Source organism: Pan troglodytes, chromosome 2, assembly GCF_028858775.2.
Source record: "Pan troglodytes isolate AG18354 chromosome 2, NHGRI_mPanTro3-v2.0_pri, whole genome shotgun sequence".
In the NCBI taxonomy this organism is placed as follows: Eukaryota; Metazoa; Chordata; class Mammalia; order Primates; family Hominidae; genus Pan; species Pan troglodytes.
In genome coordinates this window covers 147,039,826-147,057,004 of record NC_086015.1, presented here as the reverse complement: position 1 = coordinate 147,057,004, position 17,179 = coordinate 147,039,826, and the positions used below count along the sequence as shown (strand labels likewise).

Here is a 17,179-nt window from a genome sequence, read left to right as displayed (position 1 = left end):
TCTAAGCCGCATTATCAAACAAAGTTCACCAAAAGCCTTGCATTCTTGGTGTACCCTGTTCTTGTCAGCTGTCTATTTTGTGTGTATTCTCTTTTGGTTATCATGGTGGAAAGGAAAGGCCTGAGGTTTTGGCTGTTGAATCTCTAACAGAACAATTTTGTTTTTCACTTAGAAATAAATCTAGATTTAAGAGTAGATTTTGGTGGAATCCAATACTGTTTGAATCTTAAGTTCCTGATAATTAATTGGTTCTGCTTTTTCCCATTTCAACAATTCTCAAGATTATAGTGTCATAAAGGACATGGCTTAAGTAAGAAGCTAGGAAGACATTTTTTGTTTTTTTTTTTTTTACAGAAAGAATATTCCTTTAACATTTAAAAACTGTATGTTATTTATAGTCCCTCAATTTTGAAGCCCAAATACCCTGCTGAAAAACTTTTAAAATTACCCTTTTAGCAAGGATTCAAAGGATAAGCAAATATTCATAATTCATAGTCTTTTTAGTGATTTTGTTGAGGAACCTGGGAATCTCGAAGAGCCTGTCCAACAGCTGCTAGAACACAATGTTTCTGTTACAGGTTTAATTGAGATTTATAGGTTCTGATTATATTCTGAGAAACAGTTCTTTTCCACACCTAGAGTTTAGAAATGACTGTCAGTTACTTAGATACTGGAGCTTCTGACTGGATAGTAGAAGTGTCGTTATTTGTGAATTCACATTTAGCCTAGCCAACAAAGAAACATTCTTGAAGCTACATATGATGTAACCAAAAAATTGTCATTGTATGCTCCATCTTGCTTTGTGAATTTGTTTTTTTTTTCCCCACAGTAATGCAGGACATTTTTATAGCAATAAAATCACATTGTCCTATGACATCCATTAAAACCTGTTGGTCTGGATTTAAATGAATATGTAACCACCTGTTGTTGATTTAAAATTCATTTGTAGGAAGACCTCGGGTGGTAGGGTGGGGCACAGTGTATGTGTTTGTGTGTGATACACCAAGTCACAGTCTTCAAAGAGTCTCAGCGTAGTTTTAAACTTTTAACTTAAAACTTATACTTTAGATATAGTGTTACCATCAGAAAATTGTATTTCAAAGTAAATTGAATTTTCTCTGCACAGGTGACATGTAGTTTTAACTCTGCTGGCCATGGAACATGATTTACCTTCTTATCTAAGAGAACCATAGTGTTTGTCATAGAATTTATTATGTAATTTAGTTGGCTTAAGCATAAATAAAATTCATCTTACGTGCTACTTAAGGATTGCTTTGAGCATAGCTATAAATTATTAAAGTTTCAAAGTGCACAAACCATATACAGAATTGAATGAAATGAAGAATGAATGAGGCTTCAATGCAAATTAAAATTTTATTTTTGAAAAATGGTATTTTCTAGTCTTTGTGCAAACTTCTTCACTTGGGATTCCTTGGATCCTCTCCTAAATAAACTACCTGCAAGTCCTTGTCTCAAGGTCTGCTTTGACGGAACTCACATAGAGACACCCTCTAACAAAGGCTGCCTCAAAGGCTAGATTTTGAATTAATATGGGAAAAACTAAGGGGTGAAACTATCCAAATCTGCTTGATTTTGACATACTTCATTTCATAAAATATTTCCAAGTGTATTCAACTTCTCCTAGTCTGGAGCTTTGTCTTCTCTCCTAAGTCTCTTTTTCTCTTTAGAGAAAAATTTAGAGATCAGGGAGAGGTGAGGGGCATGATGCCTTTCTTTGTTAGTTTTTACAAAAATTTTATAATTTAACACATAGTGTCTTTTAGCTAGTGAGGTCAGAATTATTACTTGGTAAGATACAGAGTAGCAGTTATATCCTAAGAAGAATGCAAATTTATCAAGTGGACACTTAATGGGAGATCAAAGAAATGAATTTTCTCAGCTCTTATTTCAGAAATTTTGTGCTAAAACAAGTTGCAGCATGGAGTAGCATGTCTCCATCTTTTCCTTCTTGGCCTTGGCTCCAGAGCTCACTTCTTTTCACCCCTGAAGTCTTTATCTTGGGTTAGGAGTAGGTTCCAGACACTGTGATGAGCCTGCATTACCTCTGCCTTATGCAGAACCGGCAGAGACTGAATAAAACAAGAAGCCCGTGAGTGAATTTTTTTTCTCATGATGGGCCCTCCAAGATGTGCAAGACAGAAGAGGGGACCTATAGACTGAAGTTTATTATTTCTATTGAAGAGGTGTCCTTTCTAAAAGAAAAGAGATGATGTGCTGTGGACAGAAAGCTGAGGACAAAAGCGAGGGATTGCAGGAAACAGGGTGAAGAGGGCCTGAATTTGCATCTGGGACCCTCCTTATTCCCCAGGCTTCAGCTGTAAGACTGTCCCCCCTTTGATGACATAGGGATGACATGACTGGATCACAGGCATTGTGTCAGATTTGCTTCAACCTGGCTGTATACAGTTTTGGGACTCTTCAATGAAAAAAATACCTAAATAACATCCAGTACTCATTTGGTGGGCCAAAGCCAGCCAAATAGCCTCTAGTGCAGGTGGAAGAAGATTCCGCTTTTCTCTGGTCATCACTGAGTGATGGACTTCTGAGCATCAAGAATCAACACAGAGATAACAGTTCACAGAGGGAAACAGTGAGGTCTGCACCCATTTTTCCCTCCTCAGATAATGGCTGGAATGTGCTTGTCGGGTAGAAGAAGGAAAGGGTCCCCTATCCATGCCACACACATTTCTACACTTGCATTGTTTAATAAAATGATACAAATTCTCTAATTTAACTCGTTTTCAGTGATTTTTAATCTCACCTTCCCACTATAATGAAGAGCAGTGGAAAGAACATGGAGTTGGGGTCACATCCTGGGTTCATGGCCCTGGATCCCACAGACCAGACTTCATAAAGGCTGAAGGAAAGAAACCAAGCATTGAACAGTGAATTTGGGGTGGGCTTAATATTGTCCAAGTGTTTACTATGGGATTTAATTACCCGTGAAATTTTTGAACTTTCATTTCTCTATGGAAATATACTAATGGGAGGGGTCCATATTATTCAAATTTAGGGGCAATTTATGCTAACATGTGACTTTTTTCAGGTGGGGACAGCTAAGATAGGTCTATGGTGAGCTTGAAAATAGGATAGGGGATGAATTTTGGGATGAGGACATTGTGTGGCTTTCAAGCAAACTTAATTACAGTCCTGTCCTGGCCCATTTCAGAAGCTTGGAGTAGGGTGGGGCAAAATATGAAACTTCCATTTCACTGGTCTCAGAGAGGGATAAATAGCAAGGGAAAGGCCACATGAATGAGACAGTGGAATTTCCTATAACCCAGGGCCTGTGTTGTCTTAAGCATTCTCTGTTAACCCTAGGGGCTGAGAGAGAACTAAGACTGGGCATTGCGGAGCTCCAGGGAGCTGGAGAGGGGACTTCTCAGTATGTCTCCCTACCCAAAGCAAACTTAGCTTCTCGACACCCTGACCCCACAATCTTCAATGACCTCTTACAAGAATGAGGAGCTCTCAAGTGATTGGTTAGATTCTATAAAGCTGATTGGGTCCCATTCACTAGTGGGTGAGATTACCGCACCATGCAAAGTTACACTGGCCTGGGAGGTTCCACTCTTCAGTTCTTTCTTTCATTGTGGCTGGATGGGCAAGCTGAGACAGGGCACACTGACTGCAACAGGCTGGGCCATCCTGTTCTTTCTCTTTGCTGCTTCTCACTTGCGTGTCGCATCTTGCAGTGGCCAGCAGGTATTAATGTTGAGATTTAGGGACAGTCAAGAATTCCTCTTTGGTCCTTGTGCCTAAGTTTTGAGTCCATCCCAATTTCATCTGAGAACCTGGAACTAATGATCCTGGTTACCAGGTCACAAAACAGCGTGTAATTTTTAACTGATATTCTTTCTTGTGTGAATATCTCCTTCAGGAATCTCATGAAAAATAGTGATTACTAACAGTACAGGATTTGAGAATTTGAGGAACTTTGGCTGTTAGAGTGACCAACTTTGCTTGTTTGTCTGTGAGTGAGGGGGTTTCCTGGGACACACAACTTTCAGTAGTGAACCAGGAAAGTCCCTGATAAGCTAGGATGAGTTGATCACCCTGGCTGAAAAGCCATCTAAAGGCCAATACACCCCACATGTAATTTAACTCCTACTGGCTGTGTGACCTTGGCTATGTTGCCAAATCTCCCTGAGCCTTAAATTACTCACCAGGAGAAGGGTGAGTACTTTCTGCATATTAAATTAGACTAAGTTAAATTCCTTGGCATATTTTCTGGTCCATAGTAGACTCTCTATTGTTACATGTTTCCATTTAATTTTCTCACTTATGTTGGTACAGCAAAATAAAAATTGATATTCTAAAAAGAAAACACAAAATAGGAAGAATTGAATTCCTTTTCTGGATGGAGGAATTGGAGACGTTTCCTGAGCCCCTTTTCTTCAAGCTTTTCCCCCCAATGTGAAGCAGCATCAGGAATGAACAATGGAATAGTGAATGTACTCCATTCCTGGAATAAAGCAGGGGTCATACATTCAAACATCTACAGGGGCCACGCGGGGACCATGAATGAAAGAAGAGGGATGAATGGACTTGTGGCAAGCTGGCTGCAAATGCAGCAGGCAACCACTCAGCCCCAACAGATTGTGGCCATGTAAGAAGGGCCCAGTGTGCCAGATCTTACAAGTTTTTCTTGCAAAAAGCCATATGATTTTTTAAATGTTAAATATACTGATTTGAATGTGTTGACATCAAACCTAAAACTTTTTAAAAAGACGTGTAAGCCAATCAAAACATTCTATGGGCCATTAATCTTTTGTCAAGTTGCTTCATTGGTTAAAAGAGTGAAACTGGATGTCACGGATCAACCAGAGAATGTTTATTCTACTCAGATGGAATAATTGTGATAAAAGAAAACCAAAGTAATTCAATAATGACAAAAAAACAAAAGGACAGGAAGTTTCTGAATTTGTGTTATCTTGTATATCTGAAAACTCGACTGAACCTGTGGAGTTGCAAAATTATAAAGGTAGAACCTGCTAGCAAAGCTCCATGAAATGCTTGCAAGCATTAGCTGATAGGTTTCAAAACAGTATGAATATTAGTCATCACAGATATTCCTGCCAAAAAGGGTAGCGTGTTAGAAGAACATCTGCAGCACACATAAATACCCTCTGCTAAGTTAAACTCAGAGAGGAAATAAGCTTCAAAAGTTGCACAAAGCAAAGATGCTGAAACAGCAGAGTTTTGTATTAAGGGGTTGATAGACTTGCTCTCATGGTGAAACTGTTTGTTGAGGAGGTAGTTAGCTCCCAATAATATTACATGCTTGACCTTTAGCTTTTAGTGACAAAAATTGTTTCAGGACGCATTTGGGCTCAGCCTACTCAATAAGAAATCACATTGTATAAATTGAGCATTAATTGTGTCAAAATGGGGATCATAAGTGATTAATACTCCTAAATTACAATGATATGGTAAAATGAAAAAAAAAAAATCACCTAACCCCAGGATATACCCAAATGTGTTATAGGATCAAGTGTTAAAAGCAAGCAGGTCATAACATTTGCTAAGAAAAAAGAAAGAAAAGGAAAAAAAAGCTGCAGAACCCATGGTATTATCTTGAACTATTTTAAAGTAGAAAAATATGAAATCAGACAGAAGCAACCTGCCACATGGAAGATGATCTGAAGAATCATCACTCTTATGATCAGAATCCTGTGAATACGGAGCTTTCATTTCTGGTGGCAGAACCATTTCTCAGTGAGCAACATTGTTTTGCCATAGGACAGAAGAGGTTGTGATCTATTGCAGATTTCTGTGGGTCCTGGATGCCGAGACCAGGAACCCTACAAAGAGAAATCCATGCATGCGGTATTGCTGAGGACGGCTGCGTGAGTTTCTCTTTCGAAGTTATGTGTTTTGTTTTTTTTCTTTTTTGTCTCAACGTATCCAAACAGTACAGTTGTAGAGATGGGGATGGAATTTTATTTGTCTTTTGCTTTCATTGTTTTCTCTTGTTAAAAGAAAAACAATTGATTTAGAGTTTAAAGGCTGCCCTGCAGCTGTCAATTATATAAAGCCAAACAGAGTCATATACTAAATCCTTTCTTGCTTCTCAACTAAAAAAAAAAAGAAAATCCTGTGAAATCACTTTAGGTTTGCTTAACCAATGTACAGTCATGATTTGAGAGCATAAGAAACCCTATGCCTTAAGTGAATCCCATTGTGAGATACTTGAGCTATGAGGCGGAAGTTTCAGGCTAAGCAGTGTAATATATTTTCAGGAGGTGAATATGCTGATCCATTTAGAGCACAGAGGCTGATTGATAACTGTGCTATCAATCCCCATCACTTTGGCAGGTTTTGGTTAGAGAGGAAAGATCTTGCATTTAGGTGAAGTTGAGTCAGGAATTGGCTTTTTGAACTTAGAAAACGTTGCTAGTGTAAGGCTACCTTTTTTATTATTAATCTACAGTTCATATTTATGCAGCTTAAGAAGACTTATTTGGAACAATAAGACCGTGATTCAAGATCTTAGCATCATTGCTTTCAGATTTGTCCAGTATGAAAGATATTTTCATGAGATGAATCACTTAAAGACATTAAGAGTCAGTGATGAAACCACACACTCTCGAGTTTGAAAAGAGACAGGGCTGCTTTAAGAGAGAAACAGGAAGTTGTAACTAGAAGCCATCTGAATACTAAGCCAGGGCAGAATGCTTGTGAAGTAGCAACTAAAGTGGCAGTGTTTCTTCTGAAATTCTCAGGCAGTCAGACTGTCTTAGGCAAATCTTGATAAAATAGCCCTTATCCAGGTTTTTATCTTAGGGATCCCAAGAAGACTGGGGAATGGAGAGACAGTCAAGGGTTATGTCAGAAAAGGATGAGTATCAGTTTCAACATCAGGGAGCGGTGGAGCTGCTTGTCTTCAATTTTTTGCTCATCCTTACCATTTTGACAATCTGGTTATTTAAAAATCATCGATTCCGCTTCTTGCATGAAACTGGAGGAGCAATGGTGTATGGTGAGTGCATAAATTGTGAGATTGATGTGAAACTTGTTGCTTGAGCGTAATTAGAGACTTGTGCTCAGATAGCAAAGTACCGAAACTGGAGAAAATGTGCTGATTGAAATGTCATTAGTTTGATGAAAGATGCTGCAGCGTAACGAATGCTAATCTCTTTACAGACAAGCCGCCGAAATTTGCCATGTCACGAGAGCAAATGTCACAGTCATGTTCTCACACGGCACATAATGCAAGTCTGTTGACAGATGCGGGTCCATTGTCATGTGGGGAGTCGAGGGCGAGCTGTTTGTTTTTGTAATGATGTTGGGAAGTGATGGCTCTGCAGTCACAAAGAGCAGCCTTCTCTCACTGGCTGCACCGATGAACATTACGAAGTTCTAGAAAAAACATCACTTCAAAATGCCTGGAGTAATTCCTCTTATATCAACTAATTTCAAGAAGAAAACTTGCAGAAACTAACCCCACCCCTCTTAAGAGAATATTGTGTCCGAGTCCTTTTTATTTATATGAACAGTGTCTTATTTTCTTATAATAAAAAGTTATAAATAAAAGAGAGTTTCTTTATGCAGTACTTTTTACTTCTTAGCCTGATTTCAGATGTTCTAATTTATAATGATCATTGCTAGTGTTATTTGTTATGTATCTCTTATTTATGTATTGGAGGCCAAGGTGTGGAAAAATATTTAACACCTGCAGTATTGCTCTTTCTGGACAACTTACCGTATTATTCCTTTCAGAAAGTTTAATAAAGTCTGACAGAGATTATCTGTCTGTACTCTCATCTTTTAAAGTAAAATGAAAGACACCAGTTTTTACTGGTGTTACTGATGAAATAGTTTACTTCATTGCTCTTATCTCAGCCTGATAATGGATAGGAAGTTTGAACACAATGGCAACAGGCAAGGCATTGCTGTAATTTATAGCGAATAACATACTTCTATATTTGGGGTTTCCTCATTTTGGAAATCCTGAAACCCTTTCCTAAGCCTGAGATTCAGGGTACAGATCAATGCACATTGTATATGCTAATCCTGTGATGTCCTGATATTAACAGTGTATAGGTGTGATTTGAGAACCTAAGGAATCCTAAGCCTTAAGTGGATCCCACTGTGAGATACTTGAGCTATAAGGCGGAAGTTTCAGGCTCAGGAGGCTGATATGCTGATCCATTCAGAGCACAGAGTTAAATTCCTTGGTATTAGGGGTCTTTTAAAAATTTTTTGCTTGGGAGTGGGGAGGGACAGCATTAGGAGATACACCTGATGTTAAATGACGAGTTAATGGGTGCAGCACACCAACATGGCACATGTATACATATGTAACTAACCTGCACGTTGTGCACATGTACCCTAAAACTTAAAGTTTAATTAAAAAAAGAAAAAAAACATAACCCAAATGCAAAAAAAAAAATTTTTTTTGCTGTATTGTTTTATTTATTTTTTAAAATTTAGTGGAGACAGGGTCTCACTATGTTGCCCAGGCTGGTCTCCAACTCCTGGTCTAAAGAGATCCTCTGACCTTGGCCTCCCAAAATGCTGGCATTACGGGCATGAGCCACCATTCCCAGCTAGTAATGAGGGTCTTAACGGGCACAAGAAAACTCTCATTTAAGAGAAAAAAAAATCACAATCAGGTAGGAGAGAAATAGCCAAACAAAAAGGAAGTGATGCCATCAGATGTGAAGCCCTAGGTTCCTGTCATTTGCCTATCTCCATCATGAACAGAATTTTTCTCTTGACTTGACTAATAAGTAATCTGCAAGGATATGGAATAGAATCTGAGAAGCCAGAAACAATGTAATTCTTGATATCATATTAAAGGGACATATGTGCTTTAGCAAAACTACCCAGATTTAATAGATTGCCAACCTTTATTAGAGGGAAAGATTTCTTCACATCCCTGAATTTGATTGATCTATGACTCATTTACCAAGTTCAATGGTGAGGATATTGTTTTTGTAAAAGTTTTGATAACCTACTAAAATTCAGTCATGTTTTGCATTCACAATACATACAGTAACTCTTACTTTTGAACCTGAAAAATTCCAGATTACCTTTAATCCTGCAAAACTCTCTGAAATATTTTTAAATTGTGCTTGAAATAATAAAATAATATTTCATTGACCACTGCTATTGAGGTAGCATTTCTCTAAATTGCTGTTCTTAAGGCAGATAAAGGCTTAAAGTTTATGAGTGGAATTAAGTTGGGTTCTCTGATTCCTATTCTTCTTTCATGAGTTTTTTAAAGTAAAGTTATTGAAAGCAAATTCTGAACCAGTGCAATGTAAAAGGATTATAAAAATTATGAAGATATGCATATATATGTATTCTATTACTAGAAATTTTGAGTATCTTTCAGTTATCTTGAACTATATAGATCAATGAAAAGACATATTTTAGTGATGTTTAACTTTTTCTTGGCATAGAATCATAATTGTTAGGATGTCAGAGAATTTTAGAGGTTATCTTCTCTATCCCCTTTATTTTAGAGAGGCAGAAGCTGAATCCCAGAGAAGTGAAGGGACTTTCCAAAACTGAATAGCCACTCATGACTGGTCCATGTGCTTTCACTCATCTGCATGTCTTACTAAGGTTCACGCTCACCTGAAAGAACTCTCCCTGTGTTTTCTGAAAGTACTCCATATGGGTGGCATTCATGACTTGTCACATTTCTTCTTCAGGGATGTCCTAAATGTTATATCTTAAATACTTATTAGGAACTTTCTATCAGTAATGTAATAAAATAGCCTGAAACTACACCAGAGGAACACGATGGGATACTCTAGTAAACACTTTTTAATGATAGGGGAAAGGAGATGACAAGTGAATTAATTTTCCAACAGCTATAAATGAACTTGGAATCATAGATGGGGAAGGAGCCTTAAAGATAATAAATCCAGCATTCTCATTTTGCAGACAAACAAATGAAGACTTAGAGAGATAAAAGTCGTGTAATTAGTTAGCTGTTGCGGTGGGATTTAACCTCCATCTCTTTAATAAGAGATGCTAAGATATTTAAAAATAAGTAAATTATTGCAATAATTTTCCTGGAGAAAGGATGTGTCTGTGGGATCTAGATGCATCCTCATATGGTTAAGCTTTTAGGATTAGCCAGATTCTCTTTTCCAGGAGATCTAAAAGAGTGAATTTTCAGCATCCCACATTGTACAATCCCCTTTTCCATTAAAGGATTAAACTCTTAGCTTTTGCAAGAGCAGGGGGGCATGGTGATAACTAATGGGGAAGAAAAGAAACAAAACTATGTTTAAAACTTAAGCTTTTTGAGCTATGATTGTGCCACTTCACTCCAGCCTTCACTTGAGCCTAGGTGACAGAGTGAGACTGTGTCAGAAAGAAAGAAAGAAAGAAAGAAAGAAAGAAAGAAAGAAAGAAAGAAAGAAAGAAAGAAAGAAAGAAAGATAGAAAGAAAGAAAGAAAGAAAAGAAAGTTAAACTTTTAAAATTTCTTGTTCTTAAGGAAGTGAACATTTGAGAGTAGACTGTAACAGTCATCTCTGTGCTACAGACACATATGCTTGTAATGAAATATATTGTAAGATTTAGTGGACCTGCACCTAATGCTTATCAATGAATTTGGCTAGCAACTCCCCTACTCCACCGAGTACTGTTCTTGCTCTCACTACTTGTATAATGTATTACTTGTCCTGTATCAAGAATGATAAATGTTTTTCCCCAGCATCATATTTCCTATAATACTTCAGCCTATTCTGCCATGTGCTTTTCTGCCAGTATTCCTTTGACATGTGTCAAATGTTCTTTAGAAGACTCGATAGATGTTGAGTCTATTTTATCAATGTACCTGAGAGTCCAATTTAAAAATTCTAGAGAACAGGGGCTTAGAAAACAAGCAGTTTAAAAAATGCAGAGAAAAGTGATCAAGCAGAATGTTTAATGTTCTCTTATATTTCTTGTTAGAAATAATTTTCAAGTTGTTAACCTTAAAATATCATATGAACACTTGTAGAGACCAAGAAAAATTGTGTGGCATTTGGCTAGACTCTGTGTCAATCAGAGAGTCATATGATACTCCAAATAGTATAAATAATCCATTATATAAAAAATAGGTTTTTCTTATTATTAAGGGTCATAGGAAGCTTATAAAAATTAGTGGCAGCTTTATAACCGTATTTTTGCTTCACCAGGAACAGTAATGGGTAATCTATTATGATATTCGATGGTTCTCATTTCAAAATTGAAGGATTAGAATCCATAACTGGTTTAAAATATAAGCCATAATGATACTCATTTAAATTAGACTGGAAGCATAAATGACAATTAGCGGTTAAAATATTGATTGACAGCAGCTGGTGCACTTAGTACCACTCACTTAGGGCCTGTATCCCCTGTTCAGTGCTCATAAAAGTAATTTGCTCCTTGCTCCCTGACAGCATTAAGAATTCCATTATATATCACTGGGGGCTGCCATACTTTACAGGACATTTATAATCCTGTGCATTTGAGGGCTGGGATCTGAGCTTAGGGACAGAGCAATTTAAACCTCTTAGAATTCTGCCTTTGACTTCCTGGCCTTCCCATAAAAGTTCGTCTCTGAATTCATGTAAAAATTGTGGCCACTGTTTAGTGGGCACATAACAAATTTCAAGGCACTAAGTTTACATTTTGAATTCATTAAACTATATCATATTAAAGCGTTTTCTGATTCTTTAGGAATGTGCTTAACAGTTAAATAGGACAAATTTAATTCACTCAACAGCAAGTTTTTCAAGATTTAAAGAAAATACAATTACATAGTGAATCATCAAGGTTTGAAAAATTATCTTTCCTGAAAAATCTTCTGCAGGCATTAATTTCTTCCTAGCACTCCCTGCAGGTTCCTCAGGATTAAATTGGGTTGTTGGACATGTTGGCTACACCCTCCTGATCCATTTTACCCTCCTCCAGGACAGCCCAGCCTCCCTGACTGCCAGGCCTATGGGAGATGCTTCCTACTACTTCACCCCCTTCCCGCTGGCTGAAGGTCCTTCCAAGGCTCTACTTATTCCACTGTGGCATGTTTTATAGAGAAAATATTGATGTGCTCCCCTGGAGATTTAAGTTTCTTAATCTTGATGATTTTTTTTTTCAGTAGCTAGATGCATTATTTTGGGCAAGTGATGTTACATCTGACCTTATTTTTCTCATCTATAAAATGGGGAAGAAAGGAACAGATATCACATGTCTCCCTTCCAGCTGCAAAAGTCCTTCAAAATTCAGGCCAAGACTGAGTTCAACCATCAGGCATCTTTCAGCCACTCCAGCCCAAACCAGAAGCTTTCCTTCCAGAACATGGCAGCCTATAATGATATCCAGTCTGTTCTCTCAGACAAGATTTTAGTTAGTGTTATTTCAGCACTGTTAGTACTTCCTGCTTCTGCTCTGATTTTGCAAGGAGTGCTCAGTAAATTCTGTTGAATTCCTGTCAGAAAGGTGAGGAGAACAAGTTAATAGTGAGGACTGGCTATGTATTCCACAGTTTGCAGAAGCATTTTTTATGAAAACAAGAGTAGCTCTGGTTTAATTTTAAGGGATCTGCAGGAAAGGTAATCATGGTTAGGAGCCCAGCATACTAAACTTCTTCTCCCTTTTGGTGTAAAAAACTTGATTTTTAAGGAACTTCAGAGACTTGTGCAATGTTTTCCATGTGTTAATACATTTGCCAGAGACAGGGAAAATAATGGAAGAATGAAAGTCATACTGCACTCTGTATTTTTTTTATGTTTTTGGGGGGGTTTTTTTGTTTGTTTGTTTGCTTTTTTGAGACGGAGTCTCGCTCTGTCACCCAGGCTAGAGTACAGTGGCACAATCTCGGCTCACTGCCAGCTCCGCCTCCCAGGTTCACGCCATTCTCCTGCCTCAGCCTCCTGAGTAGCTGGGACTACAGGCGCCCACCACCACGCCCGGCTAACTTTTTTGTGTTTTTAGTAGAGATAGGGTTTCACTGTGTTAGCCAGGATGGTCTTGATCTCCTGACCTCGTGATCTGCCTGCCTCGGCCTCCTGAAGTGCTGGGATTACAGGCGTGAGCCACCGCGCCTGGCCTGCACTCTGTATGTTTTTAAAAGTTGATTTTAAGAAAATAGCCAGGCCAGGCATGATGGCTCACTCCTGTAATCCCAGCACTTCGGGAGGCCGAGGCAAATGGATCACCTGAGGTCAGGAGTTCGAGAGCAGCCTGACCAACATGGTGAAATTCTGTCTTTACTAAAAAATACAAAAATTAGCCAGGTATAGTGGCGGGTGCCTGTAATCCAAGCTACTCGGGAGGCCGAGGCAGGAGAATTGCTTGAACTCGGGATGCGGAGGTTGCAGTGAGCCGAGATTGCACCACTGCACTCCAACCTAGGTGACAGGGGAAGACTCTGTATCAAAAAAGAAAAATAAAGAAAAAAGAAAAAAAAAGAAAAGAGCCTCTATATTTTGAATAAATAAACTAAATAAATGAATAAACTATATTCTGAATCTCAAAGAAGCTACAGATGAAACTTTACTGCAAACTACTGTGGTGCCTCGAAGGACTCCCCGCTCCGTGTTTGAAAGGCTAATGAATGTGCATATCAAGAAAATAGATTTATGATTCAAATTATTTATGTAGATATCATATACAATCTACATTGAATTAATGTTACATAGTTAATGAAGTGGGGATATGGAGAGCTGATGTTTGTTAAACATCTATTATGTCAAAAAGTTGATATACAAAAATAAAAATAGCTAACACAAATAGCATTCCTGATATAAACTATGCTATTATAAGCACTTTACATATATTAACCCATTTAATCCTCACAACAACCGCTTTTTAGGTAGGAAAACTGAGGTACTAAAACATTAAGTAACTTGCCTGAAGCTGCACATCTACTAAATGCCAGGGCTAGGTCTCAAACCTTAGCAGTTTGGCTTCATGTGGTCATCTGCTATCTTAAACGTAGGTGTGTTTTTGTGTGTGTGTGCGTGTTTGTATGTGTAGGGGGCGTGTTATCATTTTCATATTACAGATAAGGAAACCAACACTGAGAGAGAGAAGGTAACTTGCTGATAATCAACAGGGCTGTACTCAACTTCAGGACTATATAACCTCTGTTCTTTCACCTCTATCGCTTATGTAGTCCTAGAATAATTGCTGTTTTTTAATTAACTGTTCGCTCCGTGCCAGATGACGGTACCTTAGGAAGTTTACAGAAGAGAGGTAGAGAATGAGATATGTAACTATATGCATTATCACTAATCCTCACAACAACCATGCTAAATAGGCAAGATCATCTTTAGTTTGCATATAAGGAAACAGAAACTCAGAAAACTTATGACTTAACCAATTCTGCCCAGAATAATTGGCAAGAACACTCTTTTGAAAGAGTGCACTCTCAAATTCTGGCTGCAGTCGTTCTCTCATCCAAGTCTGCTCTTGATATGCAACTGTCCCATGAAGTCAGGGTAGGGAATGATTGAAGGTAAAAGTAGTTAAGTTTCTTCTCTACCTTGAAGCCTCAGAAATGTTCCACTGTCTATAGCAAAAAGCCCACTGTGGGAAACAGAAGGGGAGCAAAACTATGAAAATACGTCCATATTAAGTAGCTGGAGTTGAAATATTCCAAGCCTACCTGGAAACATTGCCCCAGCTTGAGGGATAGTCATGTTGCAAGTTCATGGTCTTTCTGGTTTTAAATGCCTATGGTTGAAACAATGGGTGGGACAGGTACTATAAATAGTTGGAGAAGGGACTGTGAATTTATATGAATCATGCAAAATAGGCTTTCATTATATGTTAGTTAAACTGAATTTAATTTTTGGAAGATACTGAAGGTAGAACCATTAACTATGCTTCTGGGTTTTCCAAGATCTGAAATCTGTGTGCATGAGCCCAAGATGGTATGGGTTTTGATGGAATTTCAAGACTGTGAGGACTTATTGGTAGGAACTACTATCTTATATGACAATGCTTCTCAGTGTGTTTCCTGACCAGCACCATCAGCAGCTTGTTAGAAATGCAAATATGTAGTTCACAGCCCAGACCTAGGGAATCAGAAACTCTGGGGTGGGTGGGGCCCAGTAAACTGTGTTTTAACAAACTTTCCAGGAGGTTCTGATGCACTGAAGTTTGAGAACTACTTTGCTAGGAAAATAAACTTGAAATATAGTGCCTAGTTTCATTTCCTCTGTTTTCTCTTATTTCTTTCTTATCCCATTACTCTCCTATGGTGAAAGGGGGAGGGTTGGAAGACCATCTCCCTTTACTAAAGAGTCCTTCTTTCACTGTCTATAACACTTTGTAATGTCTCCATCTCTGGTTCGAGAAAAAAATTAATTGTGTTGTATAAACATTACAAAGTAAGATACCATTTGTTTATTCAGTATACGTCTAGTTAGACATCTCTACTTCTATGTTTCTTCTGTCAACTTCCTAAGATGATTGCAAGGAAGGATGTTAGCTATATATAAGCTGATGGCTGAGATAGTTTCTAAAGAAAAGTTATCTATTATACTGTTAGAAATCCCAGAGTTTTGTGAAGTGTGTACATTGTGTATATGTGTATGTGTGTTTGTATGTGCTTGCATGTGTGTTGTGTCTATGTGTGTGCATGTATGTTTACATATGTGTTATATGTGTGTGCATGTGTGCGCTTGTGATGTGTGTGTGTGTGTATGTGTGTTGTTTGTTGGGAACCAAGGATGGATTGTGGACATTAGACACCCCACTCTGATGGAGGATCTGATGGTTGGGACTTTCTGGCAGTTTTCATATGACTCTATCCTGTGAGAAGAGGGAAACTTTGAACAAGGCATCACAAGGTTAATTAGCTTCATGGACTACTTTCCACTTCGGAATTTAATGAGGTTCTCTTAATTGGCAGGTGTCCCAGACCTGTTCTGAAATCATTCTGGGACTCTTCACCAAAATAAGTTGATGGTGAGCTAGTACAGAGCAATAAATTGTGACTTTTTAGCAAGACCTATAGTTTCCTTAGTTTTTTTAATTTAAAAGGTTGGTGGGAGAACAGAGAAAGAACAAACTCCCCCACCAAAAACAGAAGGCATTATATGTTGTTACTACATTATGTTTTTACTTTTTGTTCCATCCCTGACTAATCTCAGAGCAAAACTAAATTGCTAAAAGGGAAAACATTAGGAAATGCATTTAGATATTTGAAGTTCAAACCCATATTATCTCTCTAACTTCATGTTCTAAAAGAGACTTTTATAAAATGGGAAGGGATAAATATCAAATAAAAAGTTAAAAATTTTGTAGATGCAGTTAAAATCTTATCTTTGTGAATACTATCTTACAGTTAAATGTTATTCACTGATTTGGTTTCCTTAAATTATTTTTCAGACTATTTCCTTCTTCTTTATGCTCACATTTGAATCCCTAGTTCATATTTTTTTAATCTGAGTGACTGAAATAATAATGTCACAGATTCCCTGCCTTAAAGTCTTGCATTGTACAAAGTTCTAATGATGGTAAAGAACATTCTTCCTTGAGCATTATTCCTTTCATCTTGGAATTCCTCCACTCAGACGTTCTAAATTGTCCCTTATGTAAATATAGACTAAATATGATGTTAACTTCCTCTCCATGTCCTCTCTGCCCCTCAATTCTCTTTTCTGTCTTCAAATAATTATCTCTAAATGCTGTTTCCTCTGCTCTAAAACAGAGCAAATCTGCCTCCCAACAAGGAACTCGCTCGGTTCTTCCTCAAGACCACCTTGCCGACCACCTTGCCAACACCCTCTCCCTCCTGAACACTCTCCAGTCCTCTGCTGTGCCAAAGCCCTTTGCCTGCACTGCCCTAAGTGCCCATCGCAAACTGCTTGATGTGCGTCATTGACGCTGGGCTCCTTGATTTCTGTATACCTCTCCCTAAAACAACATGTCCTCTTCTCTACTTGGTGAACTCTTACACATCCTTGAGAACCTCTACTATTAAGTTTTTCCAATACTGTAGGGAGTGGGGTTAGTTGGTCTTTTCTTTAGGGTCCCTTAAAACTTTGTACATTGCTTTGTAACAGGAAAACCAATGGCTTTTCTATCTGTTAAGATGCATTCAGTTGCAAGTAACAGAAACCCTGACAGAAACAGAATTAAGCAATAAAGACATTTATTATCTCCCATAACTGGAAGTCCAGAGTAGTCTTCAACTCTATTTGATTCAGCACCTA

General features: G+C 38.0%; 1 protein-coding gene across 1 annotated transcript in view; it reads left to right on the top strand.

The window, feature by feature from the left end:
- The first annotated feature begins 6,602 nt into the window (after positions 1-6,602).
- SLC9A9 (solute carrier family 9 member A9) overlaps positions 6,603-17,179 on the top strand; it is a 582,779-nt gene continuing 572,202 nt past the window's right edge. Inside the window, exon 1 of the mRNA XM_001162912.4 lies at positions 6,603-7,003. Within this exon, the coding sequence (XP_001162912.2) occupies positions 6,829-7,003 (175 nt within the window). The 5' untranslated portion in view covers positions 6,603-6,828. The remainder of the gene's footprint in view (positions 7,004-17,179) is intronic.